The 22396-nt window shown below is 31.7% G+C and overlaps 1 protein-coding gene across 10 annotated transcripts; it reads left to right on the top strand.

Moving 5' to 3' along the window:
• The first annotated feature begins 16501 nt into the window (after positions 1 to 16501).
• Positions 16502 to 21177, top strand: LOC121237537 (transcription factor EGL1). 10 transcript variants are annotated; one of them, XM_041134319.1, is made up of 11 exons: positions 16502 to 16561; positions 16666 to 16799; positions 16979 to 17393; positions 17926 to 18180; positions 18286 to 18382; positions 18533 to 18547; positions 18769 to 18825; positions 18940 to 19800; positions 19881 to 20324; positions 20465 to 20631; positions 20902 to 21177. In XM_041134319.1, exons 3-10 carry the CDS (start codon positions 17269 to 17271, stop codon positions 20528 to 20530), a joined length of 1920 nt encoding a protein of 639 aa, XP_040990253.1. In that variant the 5' UTR covers positions 16502 to 16561; positions 16666 to 16799; positions 16979 to 17268; the 3' UTR covers positions 20531 to 20631; positions 20902 to 21177. The 10 variants fall into 10 exon arrangements, with proteins under 10 accessions (XP_040990253.1, XP_040990252.1, XP_040990248.1 ...); XM_041134318.1 differs by having other exon boundaries at positions 16507 to 16799; positions 16979 to 17019; positions 17135 to 17393; XM_041134314.1 differs by having other exon boundaries at positions 16507 to 16799; positions 16979 to 17046; positions 17135 to 17393.
• The last annotated feature ends 1219 nt before the right edge of the window (positions 21178 to 22396 follow it).

Below are 22396 nucleotides of genomic sequence, written 5' to 3'. Positions count from 1 at the left end.
GGAGACTCTAGAGCCTCGACTTTAGACTCTCTACACAAATAATATTATATATATAGAAAAATACTAGAAATACAAAGAGATCACATAAAAGGATCCCACACATTGAGGTGGCACACTCATAATGTGCCACGTGTTTCTCTATTTTTTTTTATTTTTTATTTTTCTCTTCCAGTGCAAGGCCCCTCCCCTCCTCCCCCTTTCCCTCTCTGTCTCGGCCCGTCTTCACCGTTTGCGTCGCTGCCATGTTGGTCGGGGACCACCTCATATATATATATATATATATATATATATATATATATATATTAGTGTAGGAACTATTGTTGTGTAGAAAAATGCAGTTTGAGTTTTCCACGAAGTTTTTTCTCCATGAAGAACGTGCCCCTACTGATTTAACATCTTTTTTAAGTTCTTGTCTAAATTTAAAGATTTTAAATGAAAGAAAAATAAATAAAAAAATTTATATACAGTTATTTTTATGTATTTTTTTATACACTCTACTACTGTGATTGACTGCATTACTTTTTTTTTTAATATAAAAGAATTGTTTTGGCCATTTAGAAATTGATCTTACAATATTCATCACTATCCATTTAGATTTTTTAGATATTATATGTCCTACTTTATAATATGGCTCTCTTTTCTATTGATTTACCATTAATTTGAATAAAGAAAATGCTAATATGCCTGATGCACGTGATCAATAGTGTATTCGCCTCTTTGAATGCACTATCAACCATATATTTCGATCATATGCATCGGGCATAATAGCGTAACCTTTGAATAAAGGCTTGGAGATCCGTACGATTCGCTAATAGTCATTCATATTTTTCTTTAAACTCATTCATCATCATCATCATCATCATCATCATCATCATCACAGATGTCATTCAGCCTACCGTTCATGAAAGGATAGATATTGTCAAAGGGACATAAGGAGTCCATCAGTGTCTTTATTGTATAGCTTTTATGCTTGTCAAAATATGTTTGGCATTTTTACATAATCAGATTCATTGAGTGGATAGACTGCAAGAGGAGGGCCCCCTTGACGTGATCTATTCATTCATTTTCCACGCGCGCGCGCGCGCATATATATATATATATATGAATAAGAAATGATATTTATAATTGTGAGTATGCAAGTGTCATGCAGTCGTTTTAAAAAAAAATAAATATAAAATTCACATAAAAAAATTATTTTTTAACAATAGGCCTTACTCTTTTCAGAATGACTGTACGATATTTACATATTCTACGATTATATGAAATATTATTCGGTACGTATATATGTATGCTGTCATATACAGCCCACAAACACTACACTACACTTCGCATTATTCTATAGGATATCCAGAACCTGATTGGAGAATGCTGACTTATTCTGCAGCCAAAAGGGCTTGATATTTAAATGGTAGGGAAAAATAAAAGGAGAAAAAAGGGGACAGCTGTTTCAGATATGTGGTTCTCAGACCACTAAATGTGCTTGCTGCTATCTCACGTTCCGTGTCAGTGTTTGGTTCTGCTTGTTTCTTTTTACTTGTCCAGGGTTAGGAAGATCTTTTCTTTTTGCTCAAATTGATAGAACTTTTTATTAACTTTGAATATCTATTGCTATAAGGAGATTGGTCTTAGAAAACAATGCATCCTTGGTGCTGAGTGCCATGCCTGCCACAATTGCTCTTAGTTTTTGCAGTGTCCATGCAGTACTAATGGGTGGAATAGCAAAGGTAAAATAAAAGAAATAACGACAATCATACACATAACATCAAGATTTAAGTAGTTCAGCTCAGTGTGAGTCTACGTCTATTGGTAGAATCAGTCTCAATGAATTCACTATTAGCAAAGATGGTATACAAGAGATCAATCACAAAGTCCTCAATTCCATAACCTCAATACACCCAATAAACTCTCAGGAATCTCACAAAAATGATCTTTTTTTCTCTTTTTGTATTCTGGTTGTTCAAAGTCACAATACAATGAAAAAAACATGTATTTATACTATATAGCACGAAAAATCCTAATTACAAACATTCCTTGAAGTGGCGTGTCGAGCTAACAATCTGTTTGGTGTTCGCTTGAGCTGACTATCGAGTGAACAATCTGCCTGGGGTTCACTCGAGGGGATGTTGAATTGTTAAGATATAAAATAAATAATAAAATCTACCTCTTCTCATCAGCTTAAACTTTTGAGACAAGTGGTAGTTTTACATGGTATTAGAGCAGAGGTTCCGAGTTCAAACTCTGACTCTACACTCTATCTCATTTAATTAAATATTTCACGTGTTGGGTCACCCATTGAGAGGGAGTCTAACTCACACGTGAGCGGGAGTGTTAATATATAAAATAAATAATAAAATCTACATCTTCTCATCAGCTTAAGCTTTTGAGACAAGTGGTGATTTCACATGAACGAACAGTCTGTCTAAGATTCACTCGAGCGGACTATCGAGCGAAATGTTGAGCCAAAGTTCACTTGAACCATGGTCAAGCCACAGTTAAGTCAAGTTTCTGAAATTGTGTTTTCAACATGATTCAAGCCACACTCAACATGGATCATGCAATAAGTTGGGAAAGTTAAGAAAATTCATCAGTCTGAAAATCGATGTGCGCATGATTTGGCGTAATGGGCAGCAGCAATGCAAGCCTATGTCAATATTTTCCTAATTCAAATTCTCTCCTCTTTATTGTCTTTTCATAGTGGAAAAGATCCTCTCTTTTTATCTATATAATTATGATATTGAGCTCTAAACTCTTAATGATGTATTCTAGTTTCTTGGTTTAATATAACTAGCAGTAACTTGCTCATAAAAAAAAAAGAAAAAAAAAAGGGTAACATGACAATCAGGTCATTAAGATGGAACACGTACAATGATTAATGCAAACTGCAAAACTCAGTTTATCTGGCCAAAGTGTGGTAACTCTATATAATATAGGCGACCATGCATGATCACTTTTGGTGGACCACCACAATTTGGATGATCTCCAATTTTACGACTTCCCTCATAATCATTTGGCAATTTATTATTTCAATCATTCTATTTGAAAGTCGGTGTGAAGAACACACTTTCTTAACCATTGATGTGGAAACTTTTAATTTTTTTTTTATTTTTTTTACAAATTAAATCATGCCATATTAATAATATAGAAGACGTATCATTAATTACACCGACCTAAAAATAGCAAGTTATTAACAAAAAACATACGTTGTAAAAATTCATGTAATGCATATATAATTGAGGTTTGATCTGCATGTCAAATTGAAGAGGAAGAACTAAAAATGAAGAAGAGACTCGTGGAGTTTAACCACTTTCTGAACCAGGTGGCCATAAGCAACAGGGGGCCATGATTATGACGTTGAACTCGTCATGATGTTCTCGCCTGGGTGGGTTGCACTGCACTTGGATGAAAAAATGACAGAGCTAGTCAAGGAAGTACTGCATGCATGCATGCTGGCATCATTTGTGTCAAGACTTGCAACAGAAAACTACTTCTCAATCCCCAATTATATATATTAATCCGTGATACTTCCATCAAAGAAGAGGGTCCCGTGCGTGCGTGCGTCGAGCTCTATTTGTAGCTTCGAAGACTCAAAACTCTTTCAGAGGAAAAAAAATTCATCGGCCAACGTCGTACGTACTTTGACAGGATCATGCACTTGATCAGAAGGTTGCTATGACTTAATTTAAAATTTTTTGAGATGAAATAAGTTGAAATAAAAATTAAAAGATAAATCACGTTATTTCTTTTAAAGGATAGCCGCGTTTACATGATATAATTTACTTTCACTTTAAAAGTATCTTTTGAAATCGTTTTCCCATTTTATTGTTGTTATCCATCAATTGAAGAAGATTCATAATTCACAAAAATTTTTGACTTTTGCATTAAAAGTTAAATAAAATATTATTTTTTAATATTATTTTTATTTTAAAATTTAAAAAATTTATTATATTTTATATAAAAATTTTAAAAAATTATAATTATAAGATAAGACCAGACATAATAATCTTGTCTTTTGTTTGTAAATGCTAGAGATTAATTATTGATTCCATGTGCAAGCTGGAAGCTGGAAATAAATTAGATGCTTTAGAATTTTATAATATTACGTGATAATGATTCAATCTCAAATAAAAAAAAATAGGCATATTAAATGAGTATTGTAGCTCGAAAAATTTATACGAACAACAATAAGGCTTCGTTTGTTTTCAGGAAACATCTCATCTCATCTCATCTCACTTTATTATTATAACTTTTTCAAATCTTCACACAAAATAAAATAAACAATTCAACTTTTTCAAATTCTAAAACACAAATAATATTAAAAAATATATTCTAATAATATTTTATTTAACTTTTTAACTTTAATCTCATCTCATCTCATTTTATCTCATCTCTAAAAACAAACGAGTCCTAAATTTCATGAGAAGCATTTCATACATTTATTTGTTAAATCAAATATAAACTATCGAATAATTAATATTTTTCTCCAATGAATACATGATTAAATTGTATTTACCTTTTCAGAAATCAAATATATTTAATTACCTGCAATTTTTTGCCATTAATGTCTGCCGCTGATTTCGATGCATATGATCTCACCCCACCACTGCTGCTGTTTTCCCGAGCTTTTGACCTTTGTCCGTGCATGATTGCATGTGACATTGTGACCCAATATTCAGAGAATAATATATTATTATCCTACCATTGCTTATGTGACAATGAGACCCAATATCAGAGAATAATAATAAAATTACTATCTTACTATTATTTATCTATTATTTTTTTTTTATTTATTTTTTTTAATTTTTATTTTACTTAATAATTAAAAAAAAATATATTAGTAAAGTTATATATTTTTTTAATTTTTTTTAGTAATTAAGGATGCTAAAAAATACTTAAAAAATGATAAAAAAAAATTAAAATACACTTAGCTAGTAGATGGATAGATCCAAAATAATTTTATAGATGTGATTTTATTTTATCTAATAGTTAGATTTATTTTATAATAAAATTAATTTTATAATCTGATAAAATATATTAAGTTACTTCAATTTATAAAATTATTTTTATATAATAATTTTATGGCTCGAGTATTTTTCATGTAATTATAATCTTCCTTTTTTTTGGCTTTTTATTTTACTTTTTTATCTTTTTCTGAGATGGTCTGTACCACATTCAGAGCCACGCTAATGTATAATATAGAGTAGTTTTGATGGGACCAGACAGGAGGCTTTATGAGAACAATATCGATGGACAACATTATTTTAATTATATGCAGTTTGGAATTATCCAAAGGAGCCGTATCGTTTGAAGGCTTGGCATTAATTAGACGGCATCCCATGCTATATCCACATGGTATCTATTTCAGAAACATTTCATATACAAAGGATGTCACAAAAACAAACTTCACAAATAATGGTTTGATCGTACAGATTTTTTTTTTTTTTTTACGATATGTAGATTTTGCGTATACCTCAAAATGAGAAATAATATTTAGAGTTTTAGAGTATATAAATTTTGTGCACGTCTTTTTAAAAAAAGTGGAATACTAGTGTGGAACTCAAATGAAAAAATTAATTTTTTAATAATGAATCTTACTCTTTTTCAAAGAGAGTGTGTAGGGTTTGCACCAAAGTTTTAAATACCGTTTCGATGACCATTTCGATTAAGGTAAAGGAACGAAACATTTTGGACCAGTACTATTTCGAGATAGTCTATATATAAATAAATAAATTATATATGTATAAATTATATTTCAAAATAACATCAATACAAATCTTAAAAAGTTAAAACGCATATTTATAAAACTCAATAATACTTCTAAGTTCTCAATCTAGCTATTAAAGAAATATAACCCATCTTCATCACCAAAAGGGAAGTAAGGATTTGATTTTCAGTTATCGAGAAAATTAGATTAAAAAAAGTTAAGAAAATAGTATTGAGATGTGATAATTAGAGTGAAAATTATGAAAATATATTAAAAATACAAAATTTTGGATGATACATCGAAAGCTGGCCAGTATTGATCAAAACACACCGAAATGGCCGGTATTTAACCCAATACGAAACACCTATCTCTCCCGTACCGGTTAATAGTCCGGCATGATAAATACTGGTCGTATTGGCCGGTACGGCACAATATTTAAAATTTTAGTTTATACATCTTAAAACTGTATCTAATATTATTCTAAATATCAATTATACTGCACAAAATTTTATTTGAGAAATTGTTTCCACCAACTATATTGGATGCGTTCACATCAAGACGAACCTCTCGGTGATGGTCATCTTCCAACCGGACTATAGGTACAAGCCCTCCTATACCAACCTTCCACAATTTTGTTTGCTCATAAGAAGAAAAAGCATCCATTGACTATACATATGGAAGGTGGTAAGAGAATAAGAGATGGGTCCAATTCATTAAAATGGTTAACTTTTCAGAAATTTGTACAAAAATTGGGCAATTTTGAAATCATAACATCTATTTGTGTGAAATATTTTTAGCTTGGAATTGTGATGATCATGTGCCAAATCAAGAGTATGGTCCAATGTTGTTTTTTAGCAAAGTTTTGTATGAAATTAGACAATAGACAAGGATGGATATAAGTCCAAAATGTGCTGTATCGAAAGTTATATCTCTCCAACAATCCCTCTCTCACACCTACTTCATATCCAACCAAAAAACAATACGTACATAAAGGGTACTCCTAAAAGAAAAAAGTATTATTACAAGCGAGTTCGTACATTAAGTCATGCATTGATATTAACATAAAAGATATCTGTTTAATAAAATGATATAAATTGAAGACGAAAATAAATTGAAGAGATATGATTCTCTCAAACTTTTTCTTTTATTTTTTTTCAATAAAAAAAATCATGTCAGATAGTTCTATGCACCAAATCGCTTGTATGTAGTAAGACTATTCCTAAAATCATATGGACTATCTTGTAGAAAAGTCAATGTATCTAATGGATAAGATTGTGACACGTGGGAGGAACACTATGATTTAAATGATTATATGAACAGTACTGCAGCCGCCGTGGATCAGTACTCGACTTGACTGGTTGGTAACCAAACAACGACAATTTCATTGGCCCCACCCCCTTTTTTTTTTCGTTGAGGTAAAAGAGAAAAAAAAAAAAAAAAAGCGTTAGAGGCGGCTACATTTTAGAACGGCTTCTATGGCTTGAGCTGATAGATATGTTTCATTCTTTTTGTTTCTTGAGTAGGCTTAAGGTAGGTTTGAGAGGTGAGATGAAAATTTTATGTTTTGTTTGAGAGTTTAAAATATTATATTTTAATATTATTATTGTATTGAAATTTAAAAAAAGTGAATTGAAATTTGAAAAAGTTAAATTATTTATTATATTTTATATGAGAATTTAAAAAAGATATAATGATGAGATGAGATGAGATGAGAATTTTGTATCTCATCCCATCCCCAAACCTGCCCTAAAGTTTGCCTTCAAAATCTACTTCAACTCATCTTATCTCATCATTATAATTTTTTTAAATTCTCATATAAAATATAATAAATAATTCAATTTTTTCATATCTCAAAATAACTTTTCTAACTTCTCAAAATTACTCAAATATAAAAGTCAATACAACTTTTATAAATTTTAAAATAAAAATAATATAAAAATATATATCCATATGATTTTTTTAACTTTATCTCTTTATAAATTTTAACACAATATTTTAAGAAAAATAATATTTACAGTCTTGAAGTGTGCAAGTCACGAACACCCATTTTGAAAAAAGTAGATAAATATAAAATTCACATAAAAAAATTATTTTTTATAATGGACTTTATTTTTTTTAAAAGGAATACGCTAGACTTACACATGCTATGATTGTGTATATATATATATATATATATATATATATATATATATATATATATATATATCCTAACATTACTCTTTAAAACCTTATTTTTGAAAAGACTGGTGCTCTTTTTTCAACAAAGAAATAAGTACGTGAATCATATATTATATTCTCTGATGAAAAAGTTGATAAGGTAGTCACTGTTCCGGAAGCTAATCTTCCAAGTTCCACTGCCCAACTCTCTCACACACACACATTTTTCCTTAAGAGGGTATCTCTAAATCTAATATCTCGTTTAAAAACGAATAAATATCATGAGTATTTTAAAATCAAGACTTAAAAAATTAGTCTGGGTTTTAGGGAACATTCTCTTTGAGGTACATCAAACGGCCACCACAATATTCTCTCTTTTGCTCACAAATTAATGTTATCGACCCAAGGACCACATTGAAATGTCTCGTTCCCAATATTATTTCTCAATTTGAAAGTTTCGTGAAATATTCCGCAGTTTTAGGATTATTATATTTATAAGTCCGTGTAGATCGTAATATCTAATAAAATATTTATATGACATAATTTGATTTTATAATTATTAAATTTTGTACCCGTGTAGATCATAACACAACTAATAGAGTTATTAAATTTAATGTGGATAACGTACGTGCTCTACACATCAATTTTAAAATAAAATAATTCTTATATTTATAACAAGATGTAGCCTAGTGTAGGCAAGTTTTGGGGTCATTACATGAAAAAAAGAAAAAGAAAAAAAAGAGTCCTCACACGACATGATATGCACTCCCTTCCTGACCTTGTATAGAGGTAACTTTTGTGATCTCTTTGGCTTAAAAATTTCATGTTTACCCAAAAAAAAAAAAAAAAAAAAAAAAAGAAAAGAAAACAAGAAAAAAACCTATATATGTGCTAGCTTGTGGATACTATTATTATTCTTATTCTTGTTTTTTCCTTTGTTGGCAAAACATTTTTCTCAGAAGTCGTTTATTAATTATTTTGTGGTAGTTTCAAGCGTTTTTACTAGCTAGATGAAAAAAAGGCTAAGAAGGGACAATATGGTTCCAAGGTAAGAGGAACATTTTTGCCACCAACCACGACCATGTTACACCTTTAACTCATGTCACTCTGTATAAATCATGTATCTCACGTCCAGTGAAAAGGAAAATTTTATATATCATATTATTATTCTATTTTTATTTCATTAAGTATAATGTGTCACATTTATTATTATTAAATGATTATTTATTACATGCTTCTTTATTATTTAATAGTGATTAATATGTCACATATTACTTAATATGATCAAAATAAGATGAGAGTGTAATATATAGCATTACTCATATATATATATATATATATTTGTTGTTAGAAAATTAAATATAATAGAAAAATGAACGAAAAACTAAATATAATAGAAAAGAATGGAAATACAATAAATCTAAGGATACTGATTTATATTAATTAATCTATACAATTAACTAAATATGGTAAAAAACAAGTCATAAATATGATAAAATTCTAATAAGAAATGATATTTACAGTTGTAGAGTGTATAAATACCACGCAATCTTTTTCATGAAAAAATGAGTAAATACGATACTTATATGAAAAAAAAAATAATTTTTAATAATAAATCTCATTTTTTTAAAAGAATTGTGTGGTACTTATATATTCTACGATTGTATATAACATTATATATACACATAATGTAATTATAAGCACTCCTATTTTTACATAACGATAAAGCTTGAGAATTTTTGACATTTCACCACACACATATATATATATATATATATATATATATATATATATTTTTGATAAAGGGATCACACTTCATTCATAAAGAACATACAACTTTGACTTAAAAAAATCAGTTATAAATGTTAATAACTCCCCAGCACACTTCCGTAGCTGATATGATCTAGTCCAGACGACAGATCTTTAAAGACCAGGTCTAAAGGATCCGTCGTGCACAAACTCTGTCTCCAACAGAGAAATAGTAACTAAACGACAAAACCCATACCCCGACTACGCGGAGTAGGATGCACCAACCCCATACACCGCCTAAGCGGAGAGGGGACATCACACCGTTCAAACCAAGGTCCGAAGGGACAACATTTTTAGATTTTTATTTTCAAAATAATGGAAAAACTACTGTAACAAACAGAAAAAAAATAATGCTCTATGCGGCTACGCGATCTATACTCGTCGGACATATATGATTCGCGATTCTCTCTTATTTAGCCTACAAACACAATAAATACAAAAAAAAAAACCACCACACAATAGAGACAATAGAGAATAGGGGGAGGGGGAAGGAGCCGAAGCTCCCACCTCCTCGAGACAGGTCTGTAAAAAGGGTTTGAGAGAGATAGAGGACGGGAGTTTAGAGAGCTTGAGAGTATTCTCTTTTCGACAATTTTTGGCTTAATCGATACTTAGTGCTTAATACATTTCACCACATATATATTCGCTGGATGTGTACGTTATTAAAAAATAGCATGAATAAAGGCCGCTGCATATGAGTCGGAAGGCAGCTCCGTACATTCGTGTTGGAATCATTCACGGGTTTCATAGTTGCATGTTACGTCTTTTTAGGTAGGACGTGGAAACAAAAATTACCATGCAAATAAAGGACTTCACCTTTTAATTTGATTTTAAGGTGTTTTTGCACACTAAACTCCGGTTTGAGTTAAAATTTCATCTCAATTTATTATTATAATTATTTTAAATTTTTATATAAAATATAATAAATAATTTAATTTTTTTAAATCTTAAAACAATAATAATATTAAAAATAATATTATAAAAATATTTTATTAAACTCATATAAAACTATCTCAACTATTTATAAATCTAAACAGGACTTAAATTAAAGTTTGTATAAAGTAAAAGTCTAGGGATTAATGTATTTTGTAAAAAAAATAATAATAACTTTATCAGAAAAATATTAATTGTTTTTTATATTTTTTTACGATAAGATCAACTTTTTGAGAAAAAATTTACACGAATTTTATATATATACTTAAAATTTGTATAAATCATTATTCATACTTTATTGTTATATATACATTTTTTCTACGTTTGTTCACCTCTTTTGTTCCCTTTCATTAAATACATAATTATATATATATATATATATATATATATATATATATTGTGTGTGTCGGTGTCATGCGATGTTGAGCTTTTAGGAATTTATATAATTACTTGAAAAGATTGGAGCTATTGGTCTTTATTTATAATATGATAAAGTTAATAATATTAGAAGAATTTTATGCATTAATTACTATTCATTTTCACATTTTATATATAGAGTTTTTTTTATATGATGTGTATATTTTTTATAAGATATAAGATGTGAGATAATAAATAGTACCTGATGCATATAATTTTTTATAATATTATTATGATCTTACAAATTATTAGATAAATAGCAGAAGATATTGTAGGGTTTTTAATAAATTTTTTTTCCTCCTGTACATGAAAGAGATGTTGGGTTGATCGCTTCGTCATCTAGATTTGAAGTCACATGATGAACGAGATGATAATTATTTATTGACTTGTACAAGTTCTGACGTGCATGATCATGAAACAACAGTAGGATACTTGAGAGCCGATCATGGATAGTAACAAAAAGGGTGACGTAGCTAGCTAGGGAATCTAGGACATTATTGAGATGTTTGAAATTTTATTCTGAAAAGAATCTGGCCGATGGGTAATATTAGTAGGAAAATGATAGCCTTGCTATGGGTTTACCTCCGGTTTATAACGGAATTACGTGACAGTTTGTGAATCAGACACATCATATATAAACAAAAAAAAATTTGAAAATGCAAGATCTGATTCATCTGAAACCCAGTGCCCATTGTACACCATTTTGCCGAGAAATTTTTTAAGTACCTGTTAGAACGTCGGCAACTCCCGTCCTCTGCTCCGTTCATCTTAGGCGAGCTTCTCTCTCCCTCCCTCTCCCTAATTTTTTAGTTTCCTCCACACAAAAGTCTCTCTCTCTCTCTCTCTTCATTCCTTTCTCAGATGTCTTTTCGTAGGAAAATTATTTCTGGATTTGTCCGGAACCGCATTATCTTCAGCACCAGCATATGAAAGCGAAACAAAAACAAGAGCTGAAATCCATTGTTTTCAGTTTTTTTTTTTGTTTTGTTCAAGAATTGAGTGGCTCTCGCTCCCTCGACTAGTTTCACATTTCAAAAACCTTCGTGCTCAGTACTTCTCTTAAGATCGCATCTTCCACGGGGCCACATCTCTCTCTCCCTCGACATCGTGCATCTCACCAATTAAATGCCCTCATTCTCATAATCGTTGCCGCCATGCATGGCCAATGCGCCTCCAATGTCAAGTCTTTGAGTAGCATCCATTTTCTGGTAAAATTTCAAGTAGAGAGAGAGAATCAGAGAGAGGCTCGACTTCACACTGTAGGGATCTGAAGTTGTTGAGCTTTGGCATACTCTTATGGCAAAATTTTGGACAAGATGGTATACAGTGGGTACTGGGCTTAAGATTCAAAATTTTTAATTTTTTTAATAAATAATATGCCACGTCATCAATTCATTGTAAACGGGTTGTTAACCCCGTAGGAAGGGTATCATCTGGCTTAATTTCCATCCATTCCACTCCATAAACATGCATGTTACAGGTGAGAGAGAAGAAGAGGAGATCGACTGCATATATCCAATCCTAACCCCCTTCTCCACGTCTCATGGGCAAACAAAAAACAAAATAAAAAAAAAATTCACAATTTCAGGGCATATATTATTAGTTAGATTATTAAAAAAATTTAAAAAATTGATACTTTAAATTTTTTTATTTTTTTTTCAAAATTTTAAAGAGATAATAAAAAAAAAAATTTCGTAAATGTTTTGGAGGAGATCAAAGAAGAATGAGAGGGTTTTAGAGTTTTTTTTTTAATTTCTTTTGGAGGCATTCGATACAAATTCCCTTAATTAATTTCATATATACTGATCTAGATCAGCAAGGTTTACGGCATTATTTTTACGAGAGGGGGTCACGTGGACACCAACTCTCGAGTGGGTGATTTGGGCATTTGCCCAAACAAGTGGGCTAGCCTTTTCTCGAACAAACTTTTGAGTAATTTATATATATATATTCTTTTATAGAAGATGATGATACCTTAATTTTATTTATAAATATTTATTTAATGCGAAATAATACCTTATATAAGGGATTACAGAAGAAAATCCCGGAAGCTACTCAAATTTAATAAAATCCAATTCAAACTAAATACATCCCAACTAGAATTTGGTTTGAAGATACTAAAAGTCAACGGTGGAGAGAAGAAAACTGGCCGTATTATCCATGGAGCCAAAAGAAGCCACACTATTGGTCAAGACATTATCTTATTTGTAGACATGATATATTCCAAAAGGAAAAATAAGTTTAAATTAACTGAATAATATCATCCCAAATGTTAGAATAAGGCTACGTTTGGAAATCAAACTAAACTCAATTTATTTTAACTCATCATTATAACTTTTTTAAATTCTAACACAAAATATAATAAACAATTCAACTTTTTCAAATTCTAAAATAATAATAATATTAAAAAATAATATTCTAACAATATTTTATCATCTCAACTCAATTCAGTTCAATATCCAAACACAACCTAAGACCAAGGCAGGGAGAGGAACTCATGTTATTAAGCTAATAGAAAATCCTAAGGGGACCGAAGCATGCACCAATGGGTGCATTTATGTTGTTTTTTTTTTTAAAAAAAATAAAAAAATAGATGCATGAGAGTTCTACTACATAGTCACTTTTACGTACTCTTTGTGCATTCTACTGATGTGATTGATCAAATTAATTATTTTATATTAAAAAAATGTGAGTTAGCCAATCACCTTAGTGAAATACTGTGTAAGAAGTGTATAATGAGTGTGCAAAAATGACTGCACATAAAATTTTTGATAGATGCATTTGTTCGATACATGCTCCGGTCCTTGTAGAGAGACTCTAAGCTAATTAACAATAAGAAAAAAAACCAGTCTCCACAATAAGGATAGTAATACTAAGTTGATAACATAAAGTATGACACGTCTTTAAAGCCGATAACTCAAGCAAAAGTATTAGTACCGACTCTAAAAAATGAAGAAAACCAGCATTAATAAAAGAGCCATTGTAGGAACTTAAAACTCTCACAACCGGAATGGGCAGGATTTCATTAAAAAGCGCAATTAAATCTTGAAAGAGCCAAAAGCATGCATGGGGATCCATTTGACCAAAAAATGCCTTTTATCTAGACGCAAGAGTTTTAGATTTGAAAAGATGATTAAGATTTCTCAACCATGTTTTAATTAACGAATAAATGCAGGTAAAAGAGAAGCAATCTAGTCATGTAGATGATAGAGCCCCGAAAGGTAAACCAACAGTGGATAGCTCTAGTTTTTGAATTAAAAGGGAAAGTACTGGGAGAGTAGCAAAAAATGCAGAATAGTAATTTGAAGGAATTTCCATTCATTTACCCTAAATGGAGTAGCGTACAGTGCAGAATAGTCGTCATCTTGGAAGGTATCGGATTCGTTGCATCATCTTCAGAAATGGTCATTTCGTTTTCTCAATCAAAATAATCGTGCATAAGTACAACTAGCTAGTTGGTTGAGGTAGACACCTTGCGGCTAGCTTCGTTGATAATGTGTCTTCGTACGTAGCATATTGACCAATGCTTCATTTTAGGAACATTCTCGCTTTTTTTGTGTTCATATTTGTCTTAGATTTAGGATCGGTTTGACGATACAATTGTTATAAAGTATTTTCATAGAATCTCATATATTTAGTGGAAAATACTCTTAACTTTAAATAGATCACGTAAAAGTAATTCTATAAATTGATGTAATATGATGTGGTTCGTCAGATTGTAAATATACTTTTTATTGTAAAGTAATTCTAACAGACTACATAAAATCATGACTCATATCAGCTTGTGAGATTATTTTTTGTAATTTCTTTGTAGCTGTCGTAGTACTCATATTTCATTACTAAATATCACTCAAACACAATATTTTTTAATTGCAAGTTTTCAAGTTTTACATCTAATTATTACTTAATCATTACAACTTTCATAAATTCTCAAACAAAACACAAAAAAAAAAAAAATTACTTTTTAAAATTATAAAATTAAAATTATATTCAAACAATTGTTTAACTTTATAATGTTTTCATTCAATTTTTGCACTCTCATTTTTCAAAATCTAATAAAATGTCTTAACTCAAACTATTTTACTATTATTTTCAATATTTTTCTTTTATGTTTACAATTTATTTGATTTTTTTTTTGATAAATGCAATTTATTTGAATTAATTTACTTTTCATCCCTTCATATTTTATACACTAAACAATTAAGTTAGCTCTTAGGATTTGAATAGTGTATCAGTTGTGATACATCATCATGATCACGAGCTAAAACAAACACGTAAAAAATGTAGAAAACGTTATCATGAAATACACTAAAAAAAAAATTAAATTTTTCATAGTCGATATCCCTTTTAGTTTGGGTGAGCGAGCTTAGCCGAGCCGAAAAATCACAGCTTCCAATCTAACAACAGTGACGTGGACTCGAACCGTCCTTGTTTTCGGTCGGTTGCTTACTATATTAGTAGTATAAATCTTCATTATTCATTATTATATGAATAATGAATAAAAAATTTGAAATAATTTAAAAAAAATAAATTAAAAAAAAATACTAAAAAATTAAAAAATTAAAAAAAATGAAGTGTGGAATATAGAATGTGGTGAAAGTTACTTAGCAAAACTCATATTAATATATTAGTATATTAGAACGATGATAATATCGCCACGTGCGTTAAAAAAAGGTCATAATCGGAAAACAAAATTCTAGGCCTTCTTCTAGTCCTCCCGTCGCTTTAGCCTCTGTTCTTTTGTAGCGCACTGCAATATGTCCTTGTACCACGCCAGGAAATTAACATATTGTAAGGGTGGAAGAAGAAAGAAACAGAATGGAAAGAAGAAATAGTATAAATTAAAATTCTATTCATTATTTTCAAATCACACATAATTTTTTAATTTTTTTTTTACTAAAAATGCAGTTTATAAATGATGAGTAAAAGAATTTAATTAATTTTAAAAAAATAAAAATAAAAATAATGTATAATCTGTAAATAATGAATAACAAGATAAACTTTCTTCAAACATAATAAATAAATATTATTCTTTCTTACAAAAATAATAATAATAATAAATATTCTTGGTTTTTTCTTTATTATTTCTTACCAAATCCCACCATTAAAGCATATACGACGAGCTTAAATAATTCATGCATCCCCCCTCTCCTGTTTGGTTACCACCTCCTCCTCTCTCTTCTCCCTTTTCTCTCCCATGGAAGCTCAATAGAAACAAATCTAGATAAAATCTTTCTGATGCTGTTTCTTCATGAATATTTTTCTTCAATGTGTAGCTTGAGAACCCATGAAAGAAAATGTGAGAGAAAGAGTTGAGAGAGAGAGAGAGAGAGAGAGACTTCCAGTTAAGTATTTCTGCAACGTCTAGTAATTTTCTTTTACCATATTATTTAACTCTATTCTCTTAAAGCCACCTTAACTGTCTCTGCCTGTTTCGCATTAAAGATTGGGTTTCTGAGCTTGGTCTGTGTTTCCTATGGTGAACCAAGCATATCCAAAGTTCACACTTAGCAGCAAGTAGCCGTGGAGTTGAGAGGACTGAGTGTAGGCCCCTTAAGTGTTTGTCTTCTTAATTTGTTTTATTGGGTCAGAGAACGGTAGATCTTTAGTTGATTCTTAACCATGTTTTGTGTGAGCTTTCTTTAAAGAGTGCTAAAGCAAGAGAGTTAGCTGAGCTGGTGTTCCCCACCCTTTGCGGCCATTAGAAGCACGTTCTTGGTTTGGGTTGTCTGACAACGCTTGTAGAGCTTTTTTAGAGCAATTTCAAGAACCCTCTACTAAGGTATTGTTTTCTCTTTGGCTCTTTATTTATGAAAGTGACTGTTCAGATTCTGTACCAAAGAGGAAATTAATTACATACTGGACTATTGATGGCCTTTAGTTTCTCTAAACCAGTTTTTGCCTTCTAATTATCGTTTCAGCTGCTTAACACCCCCTTTGCTTCCTTCCACTATTTTCTAGCTCCAGATTGTCCAACAAACACCAATCTCGAGTTTTCCCTGGTCTGTTGGTGAAGAAACCTATCTGGGGTGTATTTTTTGTTTTTTGTGTTTTTGTTTTTTGTGATATCGAGAATCAATAATTTGAGCTGAACACGTGCTTTTGTTGGCACCCAAGAGAATATCCCAGAAGCAAAAGGGAACTCGACTCGGTTCTGGTGTGTGGAAATGAAGAATCAGGAAACCATTTGCATCTGATCAGATTAGCAGTGGGGTACTCTAACTGTGAGCTTCACAATTATATGTTGGAACATGGCTACTGCGCTCCAAATGGAGGGGAGAATGCTAGAAAACTTGAAGAAACAACTTGCTCTAGCTGTGAGAAACATCCAGTGGAGCTACGGAATCTTTTGGTCCATTTCTGCCAGACAACCAGGGTACTATGCATCTCTTTTCTTCTTTTGTTTTTTCTTTTCAAATTTTCTGTGCTTTCTTTTGTGGGAAATATATTGTAAAGATCACCCTTCTTTCGTATGCAATCTTCCTGAATTTCTGCCATTGGGTCAGATGGAATTTGGAATTTGGACATGGAAGGGAAACTGACTAGACTGATCTTTCAAGAGAATTCTGTCCTACTTCATTTTTTTTTTCCTCCTGTAGTTTCGGAGTTAAATATTTTTTCTAAAATTTGTATAAGTTCACATAATGCGGATGTCGTGCTGCTGAAACTTAGTAAACTCGTAATCTGCTTATTTAGCTTAAGGGTTGTAATCGAGGTTCATCCCTTGTGCTTCACTTTTGGCTACATCAGACTCTGATCTCTTCCCAAATTTCTTGGTTATTCTGTTATCGCATATTCACTCCTGGCCATTTTGCCTAATATGAAAGGGAATTTCTTGACCAAAGCCACGAAATGCAGCCCCTCATTCTTATGATTCTAACATACTCTTCCTGTTCTTAATATCGTAGGGTCTTGGAGTGGGGCGATGGATACTACAATGGAGATATTAAGACAAGGAAAACAACTCAAGCTATGGAGCTTAATGCAGACCAACTGGGCTTGCAGAGGAGTGAGCAATTGAGAGAACTATACGAATCCCTCTCAATCGGTGAAGCCAACCCTCAATCCAGAAGGCCTTCCGTAGCATTATCACCTGAAGATCTCAGTGATCCGGAGTGGTATTACTTGGTTTGCATGTCGTTCGTGTTCAACATTGGACAAGGGTAATCACTTTCCCCTTGGATTCTTGCTCTAGTCAATAACATTGTTGTTTTTTTTCTATCTATCAATCAACTAAAGTATGCATCTTGCTTCAAAATTGTTCTCAGATTACCTGGAAGAACGTTAGCAAATGGTCAGCCAACCTGGCTTTGCAATGCCCACTTTGCAGATAGCAAGGTTTTCAGTCGCTCTCTGCTGGCGAAGGTAGATTGCTGCTGCCTTGTTGAGGCTCGTTTATTTCAAAGTAAAATTTCATGCTCCAAAATCTCCAAGGAAACTGAAAATACATGTATATTTTGTTTTTCTGTCTTGGTTTTGGTTTCATGATGGACTTGTAACAACCGTCTCCCTCAGAGTGCATCTATTCAGGTACTAACGTGATTTTTCTTTGCCCTGAATTATCTGTTCTTAAAAAAATACGTATTAAGAAGGAAAAGCATTAGAACTTCTCTTGTAATTCAAAATGAAATTTCCACCAATGCTCGTGATGGGCATGAAGACCTTGGTAAACTAATATACTAAAACTAGTTATATAAAGATTCTCACTGAAGGGCAATATTAACCATAATATCTCCCCATTCAACTTTCAGACTGTGATATGCTTTCCGTTTTTGGGAGGTGTCGTCGAGCTAGGTGTGACCGAGTCGGTAACTTCTCGTCTCAGATTCTGATTTTGATCGAAAAATTATCTAGAAATCTGTTTCTGCTATAATAAATGTTGAGTTAAGTGCCTTTTGCTCTGCCTGGTTTGTTTTCTGAAGGTACTAGAAGACCCTAGTCTCATTCAGCACGTTAAAACTTCTTTCTTGGAGATTCCATATTCCACAATTATTTCCAGGAATTCCATGATGGGTGCAGGAAGCACGATGATTGACAACAATCCTGCTTGTACTGTGCTTGATCAGGATATTCTGCAAAACAAACTAATTTCGTATGTAGGATCTGAAGAATTAGGTATCAATGTTTCTCCCAATAACAGTTCAAATGGCTTTGAGCTCAGTCAACCAGCAGAGGGTTCATTTATGGTGGAAGGGATCAATGGGGGAGCCTCTCAGGTACAAAGCTGGCAGTTCGTGGATGATGAGTTCAGTAATTGTGTCCTTCATTCCATGAATTCTAGTGATTGTATATCACAAACTTTTGTGGAACCTGAAAAGGCTATCTCCACTCCCAAGGGTGAGCTGGCGAAACAACCTTGTTTGCAAGACCTTCAAGAGTGCAATCACACCAAAATGAACTCGCTGGTTTTTCGAAGTGATGATCTGCACTATCAGGGTGTTCTTTCATCTCTTTTAAAGAGTTCACACCAGTCGATCTTGGGACCGTGTTTTAAAAACTATCATCATGAATCCAGTTTTTCCCTTTGGAATAAAGGAGATTTAGAAAATTTTCAGAGAGGTGGAACCCCACAAATGCTACTGAAGAAGGTTTTGATTGCAGTCCCTCAGATGCACGCTGTTGGTTTGCCCGAGTCCCCAGAAGACATCTGCAAGAGGGATGAAGTTTGGAGACCAGAGGCTGATGAAATTGGTGCGAACTCTGCATTAGCTGAGAGGCGGCGAAGGGAAAAACTAAATGAAAGATTTTTGATTCTTAGATCGTTGGTTCCTTCAATTAGCAAGGTAGTTAAAACTCCATACCCTGGTACTGGACAACTGGCTACAATTTCTAATTGAAATGTTGTTTCATCTTGCTTATGCAGGAGGACAAGGTATCTATACTTGATGATGCGATAGAATATGTAAAAGAGCTTGAGAGAAGGGTTGAAGAGTTAGGATCTTGCAGGGAGTTGGCAGAGGTAGAAGTAAGAACAAAAAGGAAATCCCAAGATACTGTAGAGAGAATATCTGATAACTGTGGCGACAACAACATTAGTAACAGCAAAAAGCCACTGATAAACAAGAGGAAGGCCTGTGATATTGATGAAACGGAGCCAGTGATAAATTATAATGTATCAAAAGAAAGCTCAACAGATACTGTGACCGTCAGCATGATCAATAAAGAGGTTCTTATTGAGATGAGATGTCCTTGGAAGGAGGGAGTGCTGCTAGAGATCATGGATGCAGTAAGCAATCTCCAATTAGATTGTCACTCGGTTCAATCATCTACCAGTGAAGGGATTCTTTTATTGACAATCAAATCGAAGGTAAAACTCAGAAACACATAAAGAACGTGGTTTATCTCTTTGTTTTTTTCTCGAGAAGAAACATTCAACTTATATTTCCTACTGTGTGAGTACAATCAGCAATCGACTCTTTTAACCAATTAAATCACTGTTTACTGCAGTTCAAGGGCTCAGTTGTTGTATCAGCTGGGATCATCAAACAATCACTCCAGAGATTAAGTTATTAACTAGGAAGTGTTGAAGCTTGTTTTTCTGCCTAGAAACTTGAGGCTGTTTTAGAATCCCTGCTTCAATTGCTGTATGGTGTGTATTGTGGAAAGCCAGAAAGGTAACTTATTCTGATATTGTATTTTTTTCCCGTTAGTGGTGTACTTCTATACCTGAGAAAGATGGAAAAATATATTTATAATCGTGAATTGTACAATCGCCGCGTAATCACTTTGAAAAAAATGAATAAAATATGGGATTCATAAAAAAAATTAATTTTTTAATAATAGACCTCATTTTTTTTTAAAGCGATTACGCAACGTTTACGCACTTCACGGTTACATGTAGAATTGCTAGAGAAAGATTGACCCAGATCTCCTATGTGTGACAGAGTAATATATTCCCAAAAATGTATGTTTTTCTGTGAAGTGAGAGCCAGACACTGAAATAAAAGCTGAAGGGAAGCAAGGGCCCTTTACCCACGAAGTCAAGCAAAGATCCAAACTGCCAAGGGATTCTATTCCTAATCACACCATTTTGATCATATATAGTGCTTGCACATGTAACTCCAATATTATGCTCATACTCTTTGACCAGACAAAGTTCTCCCTCTCTCTCTCTCTCTCTCTCTCTCTCTCTACCATTTATAAAATGTCTCTTCAAAATCTCCCCAGAAGCAAGAAATGCCTAGCTTTTTTTAAGCATATATTACCACTGCGGCATGACATATAAGTTATGTACAAATGTTTAAGACAAAAGCTTCAGATATGTCCAGAGGAACACCCCACCAAAAGGGTTAATGGACAGCATGGCTCGGCAGTCTGTTGTGCACATGGCTACTGTGCAAGACATTGAAAACTCAAAGGAGGAGGAAAAAAACAAAAAGAAAAGGAAGATAAAATAGAAACTTGCTATAAAAGGGTTAAGTTTTTTTAACTAAGGTACTTTTTCTATTGGATCTTGTTACTTTTTAGTTATATTTGTTGATGTTATTCTTTTAAATCGCTTCATATGTCAATTATTTAATGAAAATAATTTAAAATGCATCACATCAACAAATTTAACTATAGATAAAAAAAAATTAAGAATAAAGATCAAGATATTCAAATGAATAATTCTTCTCATTAACTATTATTTATTATTCTATATTTTACATCTTATAAAAAAAAGTTATCAAGTATAAAATAAGAAAAATAGTAGTTAATGTATAGCAGTGAATTAAATAATTTTATAATACAAGTACACAAGTTGCTTTAATTCCCAAACGATTTTATATGTATAAGTCAAGATTGGGGATATAGCCTCATAGGGATAACACTGTCTTTTCCGCAGCTAGAATGTAAAAGTAGACTTACTTTAAACAAACAAAGTTGATATTCAAAAAGGATGAAATTTGGAAATAAGAAAATAATTGAAGGCCGACACAGTGTCCACAGAGTGATACAGTCATGTATCCAGAATGGCAAGATGGATATTTGAAATTTCTACTTTAACAAGGATCTGTTTTCCTTTTTCAAATATCTTGGTTAGCCTAGTTTGTTTAGTAGGTTAGATGAAATGGGATAAAAGTTAAAAATTAAATAAAATATTATTAAAATATATTTTTTAATATTATTTTTATTTTAAGATTTAAAAAAATTAAATTATTTATTTTATTTTATATAAAAATTTAAAAAAATTATAATAATTAGATGAGATAAGATGAGAATAATTGTAAAAACAAAACATTCCATTAATTTATACTTCTGTAATGATCTAAATGCTTATGGTGGTAAAATTTAAAAATTCATTTAAAAAATAAGATCCCATATAAATACTCTTATTTTTTTATGTACTTTATTTTATTTCTATAGAGTATTTTTTGTGACCAAAGCACTTCACAATAA

This window comes from Juglans microcarpa x Juglans regia, chromosome 6S, assembly GCF_004785595.1.
Source record: "Juglans microcarpa x Juglans regia isolate MS1-56 chromosome 6S, Jm3101_v1.0, whole genome shotgun sequence".
In the NCBI taxonomy this organism is placed as follows: Eukaryota; Viridiplantae; Streptophyta; class Magnoliopsida; order Fagales; family Juglandaceae; genus Juglans; species Juglans microcarpa x Juglans regia.
Note: the sequence above shows the minus strand (reverse complement) of the source record. Positions and strands in the feature narration are given on the sequence as shown.

Coding starts and splice junctions, on each gene's coding strand:
- LOC121237537 (XM_041134319.1), top strand. CDS start 17,269: ATGGCTACTGCGCTCCAAATGGAGGGGAGAATGCTAGAAAACTTGAAG. Junction 18,181..18,285: donor GTGTTCAACATTGGACAAGG/GTAATCACTTTC, acceptor AATTGTTCTCAG/ATTACCTGGAAGAACGTTAG. Junction 19,801..19,880: donor TGGTTCCTTCAATTAGCAAG/GTAGTTAAAACT, acceptor TTGCTTATGCAG/GAGGACAAGGTATCTATACT.